The sequence below is a fragment of the Seriola lalandi genome, unplaced genomic scaffold, assembly GCF_002814215.2.
Source record: "Seriola lalandi dorsalis isolate HSWRI2012SDOR001 ecotype SW California unplaced genomic scaffold, Sedor1 jcf7180002054915, whole genome shotgun sequence".
Taxonomy (NCBI): domain Eukaryota; kingdom Metazoa; phylum Chordata; class Actinopteri; order Carangiformes; family Carangidae; genus Seriola; species Seriola lalandi.
This window is the reverse complement of record NW_019525467.1, coordinates 22,568-39,792: the sequence shown is the minus strand read 5'-3', so window position 1 is coordinate 39,792 and position 17,225 is coordinate 22,568. Positions and strand designations below refer to the sequence as shown.

The window sequence follows — 17,225 nt, the reverse complement described above, 5'->3', positions numbered from 1 at the left end:
GGGGTGGGGGGAGGGGACTTTTCAGTGTGTTCAATCCTGAAGTAGGGCAAAAGGAAGGAAGTAGACAAGTGAAACAACTGAAACACAGTTTTAGATGATATTTGTTATTTTTATGAAGATAATCTTCAGAATTTGCAATTAAATGTGTTATTTGATAACTATTTGCTTTTCTCGGAAGTATGAAGATAATGGGATTTCTAAAGTTTGTAAGTAACGTTTGGTAAATTTAACAAGCCTACCAAAAAGGTTGCCAGAGGTTTTTTTGTCTTTTTTTTTTTTTTTCCATCTGCTGTGGTTGAAAAAAAAGAAACACCTTTTTTTGTCACAAAGAATTGTTATTTGTGGAGGTTATCCAAACCTATAAAAGAATTGTAAATCACGCTTTGTGATTTAGAGGGTCAGTGGTCTTTTGGGAACTTTTAAGGACTGTTCTCTCTAATCCTGCTTTGGGTTGTGGAATTCCCTGGCACCAAATCACCCAGTGCCTTTGTTTTTTCCAGAACACACCAGGTCCTCACTGTGTTTTCTTTAGCTCAAATCGTCTTAGGACAGGAAGGGTGATTTCTGAGAACAGAAGTTAAAAAAAAAAAAAAAGGCATTCTTAGTTTAAGTTTTTGAGACAATATTGAAAGAAAAAAAACCCACACTCCTCTGAGTCTGTTCTGTAATTGTTAAAGCTAGAGATGGTGGCACAGTGGAGAAACAGGGGCTTGAGGTTGCAGCTGCTCATCTCGTGCCCCCCACTCCCTCCCTCCCCTTCTCTTGCCTCCTCCTGTCCCTCCCTGTGCTCCCCCAACTGCCTCGGTCACCTTTGCCCTGTGTTCCAGCTGTCGTGTGTTTTGAAAGGGCCATTTGCAGCTCCTCACAGCCTTCTGACACAGAGGGGAATGAGCAATGTGACGGGAGGCGGCAGCCACTGGTCGGAAGGGGCCACCGGCTAGATTCTTATCCACTTACTGCTTTATTCCATTTTTAGTCCGGCTGTTACCCTTACTGAGAGTGGATCTCTGCACTCAGATCATGTCCAGATGATCATGAGCAAGACAGTGTCATGGTCTCGAAATAAAAACTGCCTTTATTTGGTTAATTGGATGCTCGTAGGTAGTAATGCATTAAAAACAGAAACAAAATGATGAGTGACCTCTTGCTTATGACGAAACACCTGTAAACTATAATAAATATATAAATGTTTATATTGAAGTGTCTGATGTGTCACATGAAAAACAAATTACCATTCAGCACTGACACACACACACACACACACACACACACACACACACACACACACACCATCCATGCAGGGGCAGCGATGTGGATAAGAATAGGAGCAGTGGCCCTGTGTTTCACTGGCCCTGGCAAACGTAGGCGCCCAGTAGAGGAGGGGTGTGTGTTCACAGGGCAAGACAAAGCAGTGGTTGTGCCTGGGGACCGTGGCCTCAGAGAGAGAGGCTCGGCACGGTGAAGGTTCTCACACACAGAGAGAGATAGAGAAAGAGAGACAGAGAGAGGGAGAGAGAATGAGAGTGGGAGAGTGGGGGAGCGGGTGAGAGAGAGTGGGAGAGAGAGAGAGAGAGAGCGAACACTTCCTGGAGGTTCATTCTTCCTCTCTGCAATCATCAATGGCATTCTCCCCCTGACCCACTCCTCTCTCAGACAAACAAAAGACCCCGCATTCCAGTGTAGCCTGACCGGCCAACCAGCCAGCCATCCAACCACAGTTGAACCACATCACTCTCCCCAACTGGACCGAAGTCTCATCATGGGGGTGGGCTTGAGCCGCGCTGCAGATATTTGTCTGAGGACACTTGCAATGCATCCTGACGCATTACAAAACTTAATTGCCTTCCACAAACGTAGATTGCTTTATCAAAACAGATGAAAAACTAAATAAGCATCCCTCTGTTTTTGTCCTTGGAGAGAGATGTACTTTTGCCTTTTACCCATCTAAAGGTGCAGTATTATGTTGTATTGTGCTTTACTCATATTACTGTTACTTTCCTCAGTTATTGTGCAGATTTGCACCATAGTCACACATTGTACTTTTGCACGTTGAACTCTACAGTTTTTCTGATTAAAAAAGAAAAACAGTAGTTCAACATTTGGGGAAATACACTTATCTGCTTACTTGCCAAGAGTTAGATGAACAGAAAATATGTAGCTGGTTCCAGCAGATGATTAGCTTAGCTTATTTTAGCAAATAAGACAGGAAACAGGGAAACAGCTAGCCTCGTGCCGTTCGATGGTAACAAAATCTTCCCAGCTCCTCTACAGCTCACCAATTAACACATTATTTATCATCTGTTTAGTCCATACAACAACCAAAGTGTAAAACATCAATGTATTCTCATGTGCAGGATTATTTCTTGGTCAGGAGCAGTGAGTCCCAGCTGCTCCCGGACAAGAAATAGTACAGTACCTGTACGTAAAACCACAACTTGTCATTTTTGCGCTTTGGCTTTTGTACAGATCAAACAAACATGCTAATTAATGAGCTTTAGAGGTGCTGGTAGACAGACTTGAACAAAGCCAAGATAGCTGTTTCCCACCTTTATGCTGAGCTAAGCTAACTGGCAGCTGGCTCCATCTACATCCTTTCCTTACAAAGAAGTGAATTCATTTAAGTTTTTCCCTCCATTAGAGTTTTTCCTTGTCTGAATCAAGGGTCTGGAGATGGAAGGTGTTGAACGTTGTGCAGGTGGTAAAGCCCTTTGTGGCAAATATGTGAATTTGTCTATAATGGACTTTGAAGTATTTCTTTCTACATGTGGCACCCAGAACTGTGACCTTTCATTGATCAAAGATACTCCTCCGTGAATCTCAATCTTGAATCTTTAGACCTGCATAACAGATGGTTAATTCATCCTGGAAAATAATGTGACAGTACAAGTAACATTGCACTGCAGTTGCCGGGAGACTCGGTATTGGTCGGACCCCCCACCACCTCCTCCCTATTATGGCCCTCCTGCCCTTCTGTGTCTAATTGTTGCTACTGCATGTTATCTATTCTCATTCAACAGCCTCAGCTCTGTTCTGTTTGTTACATTCTGGACAGACACGGCAGGAAAGACATTATTAACTCACTTTGACTCTTTGATCTTGTTACTTTTGCTTTGAACCTGCAAAACAAACAACAGGGTAGGCATTCCCATCACCAGACCAGAGACAGCTGAGGAGGAGGAAGAGGAGGATGAGGAGGAGGAGGAGGAAGAGGAGGGGGGATACCCTCAGTCAGCTCTGTCCGTATATGACAGGAACAGCTTGGCAAGGCTGATGCATAGTAGCAGTGAGGAACACATTACAGTCTAAGTGACAAAGAAGGGAAATGACAACAGAGGGGGCTGAGAGACGGAGGGCAGAGGCCAGTAAGTTTTTCATCATGGAGGGAAGGCTGGCAGCTGTCCCTGCTCTCCTGTTCTCTGAACATTATTTATTAGGTATCGTGAAACTTTGTCTGACATTTTTGTATCATACGGATTTGCAGTTTCCTGCACAACACCTATGGAACTTTACACTGCTGAACTAGACTATGTCATGCTTACCAATAAAAGAAAAAAAAACAAATACGATATTTTAAAATCACAAATCAGAGTATAACTAACAAGTTGATAGCAATATTATGGAAATATTAAAGTGAGAGGTTTCCAAAAGCTGTGAAGGAACATTTTTTACTCTTTGACCAAGTCATCTGAAGGCGTCATTTGATACAGAGAATCTCTGACTCCTTTTAGGTCTGACTGACTGGCCTGTCTGTACCTGTCCTAAACTGGTTTAACTCCTACCTCTCTGGCAGGAAGTCTTTCTGGCTGCAGATGACTGTTAATCTCAAATAATCTGGTATAACAAGCAGGTTTATAATCTGATAAACCCTGATAGAAATCTTAGTGCTTTTACATTTCCCTTTTGCTATTTAATCAGGACACATTTCTTTAATACCTATATTAAGTCATTTCAAGTTGTTGCATTTCTTGTTGAAGCAACTGATACCATTTCAAATTAAGCAGGAGTGTTCATTCTTGATCCTGGAAATAATACGTACCACAAAACTGGATGTGTTGAGAGTAGTTGTAGAGATTTCAGAGAATATGGTTGAAAAAGTTCATTTAGAAAGATTTAGATTTATGTTTGATTCTGAAGTTCACTCATATCTTGCTTGGCTTTTACTGGAAATGTTAAAGGCCCTTTCTGCCTCACAGAAACTCAGAGAGAAAACCAGTCTTTTTTAGCATCAGCAGACTTTACTGTCACGTTCTCCAAACAGGTGTCTCCAAAAATACGCCATAAATCATCGAGCACCAGAAACCTGTTGTCTGAGAGAAATACAACAGCATCACATTCACACCTACACCACTTACATGGGTTACTTTTTTATTTTTCAAATTGATTTTAATATTATTTTACTACAGTATTCGGGGCTACATGTCTCAAAGCCAGTTCCTGTGGGGACATCAGTGGAAGTGCTTTCAAAGTACGAGACTAAAACCTTTGCTCCTTGCCAGCTCAACAGGCCCCTTATTTAAATTTGAGTTCAGAAACCGTGCTTTAGCCTGGCGTTTGTCTGTTTCACTGTTTTTATTTTTGTTCTTTTCAATGTTTTATAATTTACTTTGACTTTTAATCTTTTATTTTTAGCATTTCTGTGGACTCTCTTAAATAAAAAGTATTGAGCCACTTGAACGTAAAAGTAAACACAAAAACAGCTCTGAGGGCAGTGAACACAAAAGTAACATTATGCACTTTGCACTACCATTCACCTAACTATATCCACTATATTCACATTTTTGCAGGTATATATTTTTTTACCTTTTATGAACCCTTTTTTCTACATTGTTTTATGGTAGATGTTATTTGTTTGTTAGTTTAAATGTATTTTATTTTAGCATGTTTACAGGTGAAATATGACACAGCTATAAAATTTTACACACTGCTATAGACTGACCTAATAAACAGCTTAGAAGTACATGTTAAGTACACATGATTTAACACCCGGAAGCAGGTCACTTTCCTTTTGATATTGCAGCACAGCCAATATTTTTGCTTCTTGGTGTATATTTTGCTTTAAATTACATTGATTAATCCATGACTAAATTACTTTTGATAATATTTAGCTGCAATATAATTTTAAAGGGTATTAAACAACTCTCTACAACCCACGGCTGAAATGATTAGTCATTTTATTGATCAACTGATTGATAGAAAGTTCGTTTTGATGATGATGAACATTCACAGGTTCCAACTGCTCAAATGTGGATATTTGCTGGTTTCCATTGTCGTCTGCGATAGTAAACTGAGTATTTTAGGGTTTTGGACTGCTGGTCTAACAAAACAAGCAATTTAAGCACTGGGAACATTTTTCACCATTTTCTGACATTTTATGGACAACAATTAATGAGAAAAATAATCTGCAGAATAATGAAAACAATCACTAACTGCAGCATTACTAAGGCTACGGGTACCAAAAAGACATCACTACCAGTTGTAACAAAAAAAAGTCAATTTTGTAGTTTACCACGTGATTGTTTCAGGAAGTAAAAACAGTGATATGTAGCCTGCTGCGGCCTCTGTGGGTCTCTGGACCACATTTTGGTTACCACCGGCACAGATAAAACAGTGCTGAGTTCAACGAGGCCATGCAGAATAAGCACGTATAGAAACACTGCAGGATTTTTTCAATGGGACGTCTGACAGCCTACTACTCCTCCTATGAGTGCTACTCATAAATCTGGTCGGCGCTAGGACCCGGGAGAGCAGGCTGCCACAGAGGCATTGCAGACTGCGCGTTTGGGAGGTGTAGTGGAAGAAAGGCAAGAGAAACGGAGTAAATGAGAGCACTTTTGTCCAGATTGTTGAAGGACTTATCAACTTAATATACCGCCGAAACATCTCCCTATAATGAGACGGACACATTGTTGAATTCCTGTCCAGGTAAATGTCCGCGTTTCCTTCGCATGGTTAACTACAAGAGGTCGACAGCTAGACAGGGTAGGTCCCCATTGTACTTACATGGGATGCGGTTATTCTCACCCAAGCTGCCCTGCTAGGCCCCATATCCTTTCTATCGCTAAATGCAAACCTGAAATGAGGTACTTTCCTGACTTCACTTCGCTGTACAAGTTGTTTTTAGCACTAAAGTCAAGGACTTATAAGCGTCCTGTGGTGAATTATAACGCGTTGTTGTTTTTCCACAAACAACACTGAGTCTCTCTGTAGATGTTAACCATTCATTTTTGACAATGACCACTTTTGAGACACAGCCCTCAGGCCAAAATATCTGCAGTCATGTTACTTTGAACGGCTCATCTCTACGAAAAGTTGTTTTTGCTCGTACTTTACGGCCCAGGAGGTAAATGAAAACAAATGAGCTCAACAAGAGAGCAGTTCATTCATTGTTATGAAGTACCACTGCGTTTGTTTACTGGTTTGACTGAGGAATTAATCACCAGACAATCATTTTACGTCTAGTCACCAGCTTTGCTAGCCTGTTGCTGCTCTCCTGTAACACTGTGGCATCCACGTATAGTGATATATAAAGTAGTACATCTTTGTTGTGACTTGTTGTCTGCCTGTATTGGCTCTCAAAATGGGGTCCCAGTAGACCTTCTGATGCACAGTTTGAGCAGCAGGGAGGTCATTAGAAGGAAAAAAAAAAGTCATTTTAGTGTTATTGTCTAATTTTCCTCTCTAGTAATCAGCACAATGAGATAATACATGTGAGTTACTGTTTTTGTGATAGGTTTCACTCTCCTCACTGTTATCATCCCACCTACTGTGATGACAGTGGTGCATGTGTTTACTAAATCATGTTAACTACAGGGCTTCTTGTCAAGTGGGTTTGTTGTTGTAGGAATCTTATCAAATGGGTGTCTACGATGTAAAGTGATGGGAGTCCACATGAAAAAGTTTGTGAGCTTCACAGGTTTCATGGAGATGCAAGATATAAAGGATTTAACGTCCAGCTTGAGATAAACCTCATGTTACTCATGTTATTGTCTGTTTGTCTCCATCTCCCAGAGGTCACATATGCATGTACAGTATGGAAAGAGAACATTGTCCCCGGGCATGTTGTACCCGTTACGCCTTTAGTATCAAAATGTTTTCATCGGTCATGAGACCACGTCTGTCCAGTGTGTGTACGCAGGGGGACTTGGCATGTGACCCAGGGAAGACGTAACAAGCTGGTGTAATGATGCAGCCAGTGACTGCTTGGCTGTCCCTGTTCTATTTAGAAAAATACCAGTCACCTCCCACCCAATCCCCTCGCAGCCCTGTTGACGCAAATGTGCCACCAGTTGCATGCAGAATCTGAGGAATGTTGTTTGAAATTTTGTCCTGGTACACAGGCAGACTCATGGCCTCTGCCTGTGCTACAGGAGTTTTAGATGTATTGTCACTGAAAAGCGTACGCATCCGATGATGGCAGCCCACCGTCAGCATCACGTTAAGGCCCTGCACTCGGTCTGTGTCACGAAACTGAGAATACTCTTTGTTTCATTCATCTTGTTTACTAGTTGCTCATGTTAACAGCCAAGTGATTTAATTTTGCAACAAACTAAAAATACCAGGGCTTGAAAGTCTTGTTCTGTGTGTTTTATAAAGGACAGAATGAGTTTGTTACGACTGGTATACATTTGAATAAGTCCAGCTTTGTGATACATCTTCAATTTAGTTCCTGGCTTGTCTGAACAGCATGAAAACGAATACATTAACATGAGTCATAGAGGGGTTGCTGTTCATGTCATCATGGGATTAAAGCAGCAAGCCTCCTTGGCTTTCAAGGTTATACTAGCTGTGGTGTGGAATTCAGCTACACTTACTTACAATATTCTTATCATTAGTGATGTGTTTTCAGGGAACTTGAAAGAGGAACTTGGCACTGTGTAGTAGATCACACTAGTGCTGGTTCCATTGTCTCATTAGAACACAAACCGAGTGTCACTTCTGGGATTGTTTTCCAGCAACAGGTGAGCATGTTTGATGTTCTCATTTCTGTGAGTCGTGTTAAATATTTGAGTGTAATGTTCTCCCTGTGTAACCCTAAGCCAGATGCTGACATAGTTGTTTACCCGAGCGCCAGCAGAAAATAGAGCAAAAACGTTCTTGTATCTATCGATCTGTGATGAAGGAAGTAGTGTGGTGATGTTGGCCTGATTTTCTGCTTCCTGCCATAAACACATGGGACTGTCCTCTCTGGCCCAGTGACAGGCTCAGTGTGTGGCATCTTTGCTGCATGACACTGATTTGCATTGAATGGGGTGGCCCCCGGAGCTGGAGCCAGAAAGATGAATGATTGAAAGCCGCACTGACAGCAGGGCAGGCGGGCAGGCGGGCAGGCAGGCAGGCAGGCAAGCAGGCAGGCAGGCAGGCAGGCGGTGGCCCAGAGTCCTGAGGACCATGTGACCCGCTGTCAGGGTACTGGGTTCATTCAGTGGCTGCTGGCTGCAGCGCTGGCAGCAGCCCAGCTTTTCCACACAGGCCGCAGTAGCAACAGGTCGCTCCCATTAAAACAGCAGCGCTCTGTTGTGGCTCCAGAGCCGGTCTTGTGCATGTGTTGCTTTTTTGGCTGTGGTGTGTGCGCTCCAGTTTGTTTGTGTGATGTATCCCAATGTGTATATAATGTGTGCGTGCCTGTGTCACAGAGTACACACTAAGATGCCAAAGGGATCCAACGGTTTGTGTGATCCCTAGTTTGAATTGCACTCAGTGTGCTTTTTCAAATCCCTCTCCCAAGATCCTTCCAACATCGACTGTGTGACACAAGCACCACAACCCCAGTGCAATAAACAAAAACACTGAGCGAAAATAAACCCTGCTTTCATAAACTCACTTTTGCTCATTGAATGGAAGTGAGCAGAATGGAAGTAAAAGGCGTGTTGATCGCACATTCACCGACAGATGTACTCGAGCCTGGGGCTGTACTGATATGACTCGTAGTCTGTCAATAGTCACATCCACTTCCTGTTGTTGTCCCCACCAGTAAGCTGGATGGGGCCACTCAAACAGAGCTCTCTTTTGATGGCTTTACTCTGACGGAGCAGCAGCAGGCAAATTGATTTCAGTCGATGGTCAGAGATTGCCTGGTGCAGTATGTGACATTTGTGTGAATAAGTATGGCAATTGATCATTCTCCTGTGTCTGCCCTGCACTCAAAGCTGTATTTATATCATAAAAAAGTACTGAATGAATCAAAAGGTCAAGTGTTTGGTTTATGATAGCCTGCAGTTTTTTTTTTTTTAGTACGTGCCGGTGATGATGGAATTCAGCCCTGTTTGGTTTATCAGATGACTGTCAGCGCAGCTTTATCTGGTCTTATATCATACATTTTGAGTTGAGTTTGAACAGGTAAGACCGTTGCTGTAGTTTGATCCTTTACCCACATTTAGTATTCACGCTGCACTTTACTCATACACCTCTCCGACGACCCTCTCACACATTTACTTTATCTGAATGTAGCAGCAGTTTGCTTCCACCACATGTCGGGTGTGAATAAAAACAGCAACCCTCACAGATGCAGCAGGCAAAGGAACAGTAAACAATGTGCCTTCTCTTCACAACATTTTTTTATTTTGTGACAGAAAGATCTCACCTTGAGGCCCATTTTAGTTGCTGTTCTGGAGCTTTTAATCATATCACATGATCTTCATCAGCAGATGGCAGTTTGCCTTGTTGTCATGGAAATGTAGAAAAAAAAAACCATCACATTTTTTCAGAAGCCAGTGAATATCTTGATCAGGTGGTCTAAAGTCAACATGATCATTTTATAGTTAACAGAACATTTTCATATTAAGGTCCATTTAGTAGCTCATCTGAAGCTTTTGATCATATCATATGCTCTTCATCACAGGCGTTTATCATGATGTGATATTTGAATCTCAGATGTATTTATCTAAACAAACAAAATACTGATCGGATAATGGCATCCATATGAAAGGGCTTTCTTATGTGTAAGGAAAATTTCGATTTTTTGCTTAGGCCTCAGACAGCAATATAATAATCTAAAATAAATTTCATTATATATTGATTCTTATATACAGAGAAATTAAATTCATGAAATAGATGATTTTGCTGATCAAATAATATAAATAAGTTCATTTGAAGTAGGAGGCAGTAATGTAAAACAATAGTTATAGAAAGGATGTCCAGGTCTTTCACACTGTTTTTTTTCCCCTCAAGGTTTTATAAATTTTATAAATCAAGATTATTGATTTTTTTAATTTATTTTTTTAAAAGAGTGATTTGGCCTGGCAGTGGAAAACTCAAGTTATGCTCTGTTCTGAACAGAGCGATTGGAAAATAATTTTGTTTTCAGGCCCTTGAAGTCCAACATCCAGTCTCGTTCGAGTTTTAGCCAAAACAAAAATCTGCAAGTGGGATAAAGAACCCTGCTGTCCCTCTCAGAAACTCGTATACCTACCACAGTACAAACAGAAACATCACACTCAGCAAACCTGTATAAAGCCCTTAAATTTTTAAATTTCTTGCCACCTATTTACAGGATAAAAAGAATATAGATATGGGAGCATTTGTGATTTTAAATAGGACCTGGCTTTGGCTAAACAATAAGTTTCAAAATCCATCATTTAGGCATCCAGTATGAGAATTATTTAATGACATAGTTTTCTAACTCACTGCTGTTCTAGTCATGAATAGAAAAAAAACGAAAAAAAAACGCCCAGTCTATCAGGAATGGTTGTGTTGTGGTTGTGTGCGAACAGCATGGAATTTTCCAATACGAGAGACTTCACTGTAAATGCCAAAAACCACGGCCTTACACAGATATTTGAACCTTGACGTGGTGCAGGTTCCACATGTGAATGGGACTGCACTGTGGTTTTAGCATATACTCCACTAACTGGGCCATAAATCACAAGGACCTTCTCGATTCCGCTGCCTCTCCTCTACTATGTTGACCCGAGGGTTAATATTCAGACAAGTGGAAAAACTCTTTCACCTCAATACGGGGCTAATTTTTACTCTTCTTCAACTAATAGGTAACCACCATTGAGAAGGCGGCTGTAAACCCCAGGACCCCGTCTCCAGGCTCCTGTACAGGGCTGCGTGAAGGAAACTTCGAAAACAAAGCTGTGTCTCTTCCTGTGGGAAACCTGGATCCTCCACCCTGCCCACCAACATGACCAATGTGGTGATCGTCAAGGAGGGATGGCTGCATAAAAGAGGTAAATAAATAGATGTTTTTGCTATATAATTTGATTATATAATATCTGTTCTAAAGAGTTTTTTGCACTTGAACCTTTGCTTTGAAACCAGGCTGAAATAAGATAATTACTGTATGCACCTCTTTATTCATAGAATGTGCTCTGGTTTCGTTTCTGTGTTGTTGACAATTCAATCAAGATGTAGTACAGTCATCATCACCTCATGCACTAGAAACCCCTACTGTGCAAACCTGTGGACTAACCAAGCTTGCCCACAACACTAAATATGCAAAGACCCTAAAACAAGTTCATTATGTAAATATTTCAAAATCTCTTCTTGATATTTGTATGAGAAATGGATTTGAATTGCAAACCCACTGTGATTGGAGCATGCACGGCAGTTTTCATCTACTGTATTTTAGGTGTTAGTTGGAGTACAGTATAGTGATTAAAATTTTTAGACTAATTGTTCAAATATTTCACAAATCCTCATGACCTTCATTCCTGAGGTACTTGGATTAGCGAGAGTTTACTGTAGTTCGCTAGAGACATATTTGTTTTCTAAAAACTGCAGAAACTCGATGACATACAGCATGTCCAAGTTGATTGATCATTGGGTAAACCTATTTAAACAGGCACTATGCCAGATCTAATGTAGAGAGCCATCTAGTCGCAGAGTCCCCAGCGGGCCCCATTTAGCTGCTCTGACAGTGCTGTGTGGCGTGGCGTGGCTCTGTATCGGGCGTGAGTCCTGTTGTTTGGACGAAGAGGCATTCCTCACATACCTGCTGGCTTTGAGCAGCTTTATGTGTGCATACTAACTCTGCCTTCAAACTGCGCCTGCCTCACGGAGCCCACTCCACCGCCGCCTCCTCCACCACCAGCACCGGGGGCAAAATAGGATAAGGAACTCCTCCAAAACCACTGAAGGCTCCGGGGCCCAATGCCAGAGAACCAGGCTTTTACTGGAAGAGGGGAAACCAAGATTCTGACTCGGGGGGGATAAGGTGATGGGAGCAGGTCACTAGGAGAGTTCCTCGGACTCTAGGAGGAGCTGAGTGCTGCTGTGGTGTGTTAGCCCTCACTCCCCCCTCCTCGAGGCCTGGGCTCAGAGCATAACAGGCTGCTGTTTTAGGAAAGGGTCAGCCTGGTTCGGCTCACTTGGTGCTAGCAGACACACCCTGGCCGTTCCAGTGAGTGTAAGGATAAAACGTTGGTTGCTGTTTGTGTCTTATCAGAAAAAATTGCTAGTGTTTCCATTAGGATTTTTTTTAACAGCAGGGGCATCAAACTGACAACAGCCAAGTTAAATTTAGGCCTGTTAACAAGTTATTGACAGAATTAACATTATTTAGTGACAACTGACACGATGTACCACCAGCAAAATTTGGCATTTTAACCATTAAAATCGACACTCGGCACCGGCTAAGAGATTAGCCAACTTGTGTATCTTTCCAACCCGAGTGTACAAAACTCGGTCTGTCGCTGCTGTACCCAATGAATATTCCACTGTCATATGCCAGTTTTTGCTGACATATGCAGTGGGATCGTATGGAAAGCCGACTGAACCAAGCTTTGAGCTCCGCCAGCGGTCCACAGCAGGACTGCGCCTCTGCAAAGTCGTGTAATTGCGGCTTCATAAGATTCTGAAGAAACGGTGGCAACAGTTTTAAAATTTAACTATATAGCAGAAACACTGCGTTCTATTTAGTATGGACCAATGATGCAAAGTTAAAAAAGTAACTAACAAAAATGAAATATAGCTATTAAGAGCTTTATCTAATCCAAAATCCTGGGTTTCTGAGAAGCATCTACATCTACCTAGAAAGCAAAATTCATACCATGAATTAGATTTGTGTTGCGAACCAGAGGCTTCAGAGACAAACTGTGTTACCGTGTCTATTTAGGGAAAAAGCTAGAATAGGAACATCCTTTCTTTGGAAGGGAACATGTAAAATTACATTTGTTTGGCACGACATTTAAAGGTCATTTGTTCTGAGTGTGTAAATGTGTATACTCACAATGATTCTGGTGCTTGTTTTTATTACCTGTCCCACAAAACTGGCATATGTCCATTTTCCACACCTTCAGCAGAGCTGATAAGAGTGGAAGACGTTGATTGAAGGCCCGTGTAAAATATAACTATAAGAGTAGTCAAATAGTGACTGTTAGAAAAACAGTCAGGTTGTGTGGCAGTACATGTGCATATACATACACACACACACACACACACACACACACACGCACGCACAGTGCTAGCAGTGACACCCTTCTAGCTGTGACACACACACATACACACACTAAACAAACAACCCTTCAGGAATAGTGAGTTGGCATGCTGTCGCAGCCCAGCAGCTGTGCCCTGTGAAATGTCACCCAGAGCCGCCGTGTTTTGATTGGAGGGCGTCCGCCTGCCTCCTTGACAGGAAGGCTTTTAGTGTCGCGTCACTGTCATGCAGTCTTTGCCCCAGAGTCACTGCACAGAAGGTGAACCTGCAGTAGCCCTGTCTCAGTGTCCATCACTTCAGCCAGGCAGCCCCCACTCAACCACTATCATCCCATGATGCACCTTGAGTGGAGTGTGTGTGTGTGTGTGTGTGTGTGTGTGTGTGCGTGCGTGTGCGTGCGTGTATGTATGTGTTCGTGTATATGTGTGTGTGTGTGTGTGTGTGTGTGTGTGTGTGTGTGTGTGTGTGTGGTGGCGCCACCCAAGTGACTCACATCACCATGTGGGCGTAATAATAAATGGCTTATACCGCTTCCAAGTGTGTTCAGCATGCTCATTACTCCCATGTGTGCACTCAAAACACTAATTTAATGTTGTACAAAGGATAGCCCTCCATATTTCCATCAACATTGTGTGTGTGTTCCTTGGACATGGTCTAACACCAAACCATGACTTAACAAAAGCAGGTACAGCTCAAGTGTTGCATAGTCTTCTAGTAACGCTCAGTTTCATTGTTAGCGAGTGGCAGAGCGCTGCAGCTCTGGTGCCCCAGCTGAACACATCCACGCCACTCACACTATCTCTTTGATTCCTGTCTGATTAATCATGTTCAGCATGCACGTATAAACTCTGCGGAGATTCCTGTAAGAACCCGGAGCGAGCATTGTGCCTCAGTACCCTGTAGAGCTAATCTGTTATTAGAGCTGCAGATTCTTGGCCTCGGACTGCTCTGTACATTTGTTCCAGACAGACTGCACTCAGTGAAATGATCTCATTCTGAAGGACACACCTTGATACTTTCTCCTTAATCCTTGTGCTGCAGTAATGTGTCTGGCCCGTGGATGTGTTGTTGTGACTGTTATCTTGGTTATCTGTTTTGGAAGGACAGTTTTGGAATGCAAGACGAAGCGGCTGAGCAGGACGTGTGGTGTATGTGTACGTCTGGACATGCATATGCAAATGTGTGAGTGTATGGACAGTGTGAAGCATATTTAATCAGAAGTTACGCTGCCAGCAGGACATTATCCAGTGCCCTTATGCGCAGACGGCATCACAGTGCAGCCTTGCAAAACACTGTAACTTTGTTGTTACTATCATAACCAGTTGTTATATGTCCTCAAATGATACTTCCCTTTTAGATCCTTCAGAGTGCACCCACACACTTTAAATGTGCCTACGGCCTCTAGTGGCCACAGAGACCGAGTAGCATGTTATTTCTTTTTGCAAGTGTGTTTTTCCAAAGTTTCCATCAAAGCCAGAGCATCATCAGACATCAAAGAGGCAGATTGTGGGTTCCCTAGTTTCCAGGGAAGCGCTGCGGCCAAGAACCCAGTGAAGCTCAACAGAACAGCGCTCGCTTGTCCTCCCCTCTTCCCTGGCCCTTGTTTGTTTGACTCATTTGCTCCCTGACAAGTATAAAGAGCCGGCCCCCTCGTTAGGCTAACGAAGGCCGCAACAACTGTTGGATTTGGGTAGCACGCTCAGCTGGCTCCGGCTCATGAGAGGAGGCATGGGGTGAGGGAGAGGGAGGGAAAGCAGAGAACACACCAGTAGAGATAGCGAGGGAAAGATGAAGGGACAGAGAGAGAGAGAGAGAGAGACAGAAGTTGAGCTGTGTCTTTGTGATGTTCCCAGAACATTGCTCAGTGACCCAGTCGGCCTCAGCAGAGTGGATGGATGCTGTGTGCGACGTGCCACACAGACCCTCTCGTGGTTTGGTTTGGAGCGCATGAGCTGATTTGCTCCTTCGCTGGTCATGTGGCTGAAGGACACCCGTGAGCTGCTCCTCCAAGCGAGACCTTGTTGGTGGTCCAGGAGAGTGCATGAGACACAGAGTGGGAATGAGAGGGGAGGGGTGGGGGGCATGCGTGGGTGCTGTGAAACACCAGGCACAGTAGTCGGCGTAGATGAAACTTCTTTTGTTTTTTTTCATCTTTTTGAATATCTGTGCCTCGTGCATCTGGTGAACAGGCCTCCAACAACTCAGCCAACGTTTTCCACGTTTGCATTAGTTTTCTCTGTAAGGGCTCAGTAAGGGAATGTGCTGTTTCCTGCTCTTCAAAGGAGCAGACCCACCTGATTAAAAGTGTCTCATGATGCTGCAATGCTGACTGTCTCAGGACTTCAGGATTTTGACTTGCTGCCAGCTCTGCTGCTGGGCTCGCCCAGGCTCCTACACATCCCTTCATTATGGCTGTCATGGGCCACACACTGCACTGGAGCAATAGCTCATCCCATTTGCCGATATTTTCAGCTGCATTGTCAGACATTTAACAAATAAGTCTCAAGTGCACATAAAATGACTAAATCTTTTTACATGAAACCCAAAATGTTTTTTCTTTTCTTTTTTTTCTTTAAATTTGAGGATAATATGTTACAGTGATTAGAAACAAAGTTATGCAGTGCTTTAGTAGTTATTTAATTTACTTAGTAGTATTTTAGCACTATAGAACTTTTGTTGTTTAAGTCAAAGTTAAAGAAAGATTTTTGGCAATTTCCAAAACTAAATAACTTATGTCCAAGTAATCAAAAATAACAAATAATACAACTTATGAAACCGTTTTCTATTCAGCTGATGTTTCATCAGCAGTTTACAGATTACAGGAATGACAGTGGATTGATTTTGGAATGATTTGTTCCAAGATTTATTCCACAATTCTCAATTTAAAAGCACTTTACAAGCTATTATTAAAATTTATAGAATCAGACAATTAAAGACAGGAAGAACATTTTAATGTTTTATCTAGATATACACTGAACATTAACCCATATGTATTAACATAAAGGTATGTTAGGATTTAATAAAGCTTTCATCAAAATGAAGATTGGAAGGTTCAAAGCTTGAGTTTCTCTACAATATTCATTGTGATAACCGATGAACAATCATGAAAGGGTAATCCATGTGGAAAACAAGTCAGAAAAAACTAAGTGAGAGATAAAAGGGATTTTTGTAGAGAGGTAAACTGCGATTATAATTCTGTGATTACAGGTAATTTAGTAGTTTGACTGGAAGTAATTGATGTAGCATGTTTTACTGATTTTCTTGCAGATAACTTCACAACAGATAACCCCAACTTTGGTGGTTAAATACTCAGCCACAACCAAACTGATAAACAGCAGTGCAAGTTAAGTGCCAGACAGCTCTGGGAGTGGAGCCCCTGTAGGCAGGGTCCAGCAGCAGAGGGTGTCACACCGGGAAGCCAGGGCTCTGGCCGGGTGTCTGGCCGTCAGCGCAGACCCCCTGCTCTGGGTAATGGGAAGCAGTCTTCCTGCTAAATGTGGTGGAGAGAAGTAAATTACTGGGGTGCAGCTGTCGGCAGGCAGGCTGGCTGGCAGAGTGTGGGGGGGGCCAGGAGGCTGAGGGAGGTGGCACCTTCACCGCTCGCCTCCTCTCACTGCAGGCCCGCTGTGTGCTTACTTTGCTGTGCAGAGTCCGCCTGCTCGCCACAACTGTGGTGCTCGGCAGCGCTCTCACTCTCCTGCTCCTCCCTTTCTTGTCTCTCTTGTTTCTTCTTCGCTGTGTTCGTCTGTGTCCTTCCTCTTCTTTTCTTCCATTCCCTTCTGTCCACAGTCTTCCTCTTCTCCATCTCCCCTCTCTCGTTTCTGCTTCTGCCAGCCCCCACTAGCCC

At 42.7% G+C, this 17,225-nt stretch overlaps 1 protein-coding gene across 2 annotated transcripts in view; it reads left to right on the top strand.

Moving 5' to 3' along the window:
- The first annotated feature begins 5,756 nt into the window (after positions 1-5,756).
- Positions 5,757-17,225, top strand: part of akt1 (AKT serine/threonine kinase 1) — a 31,376-nt gene continuing 19,907 nt past the window's right edge. The window contains exons 1-2 of one of the 2 annotated variants that reach the window (XM_023430975.2): positions 5,757-5,922; positions 10,986-11,171. In XM_023430975.2, the coding sequence (XP_023286743.1) occupies positions 11,126-11,171 (46 nt within the window). In that variant the 5' untranslated portion in view covers positions 5,757-5,922; positions 10,986-11,125. Of the gene's footprint in view, positions 5,980-10,985; positions 11,172-17,225 lie in introns of both variants that reach the window. The other variant, XM_023430976.2, reaches the window with a different exon arrangement.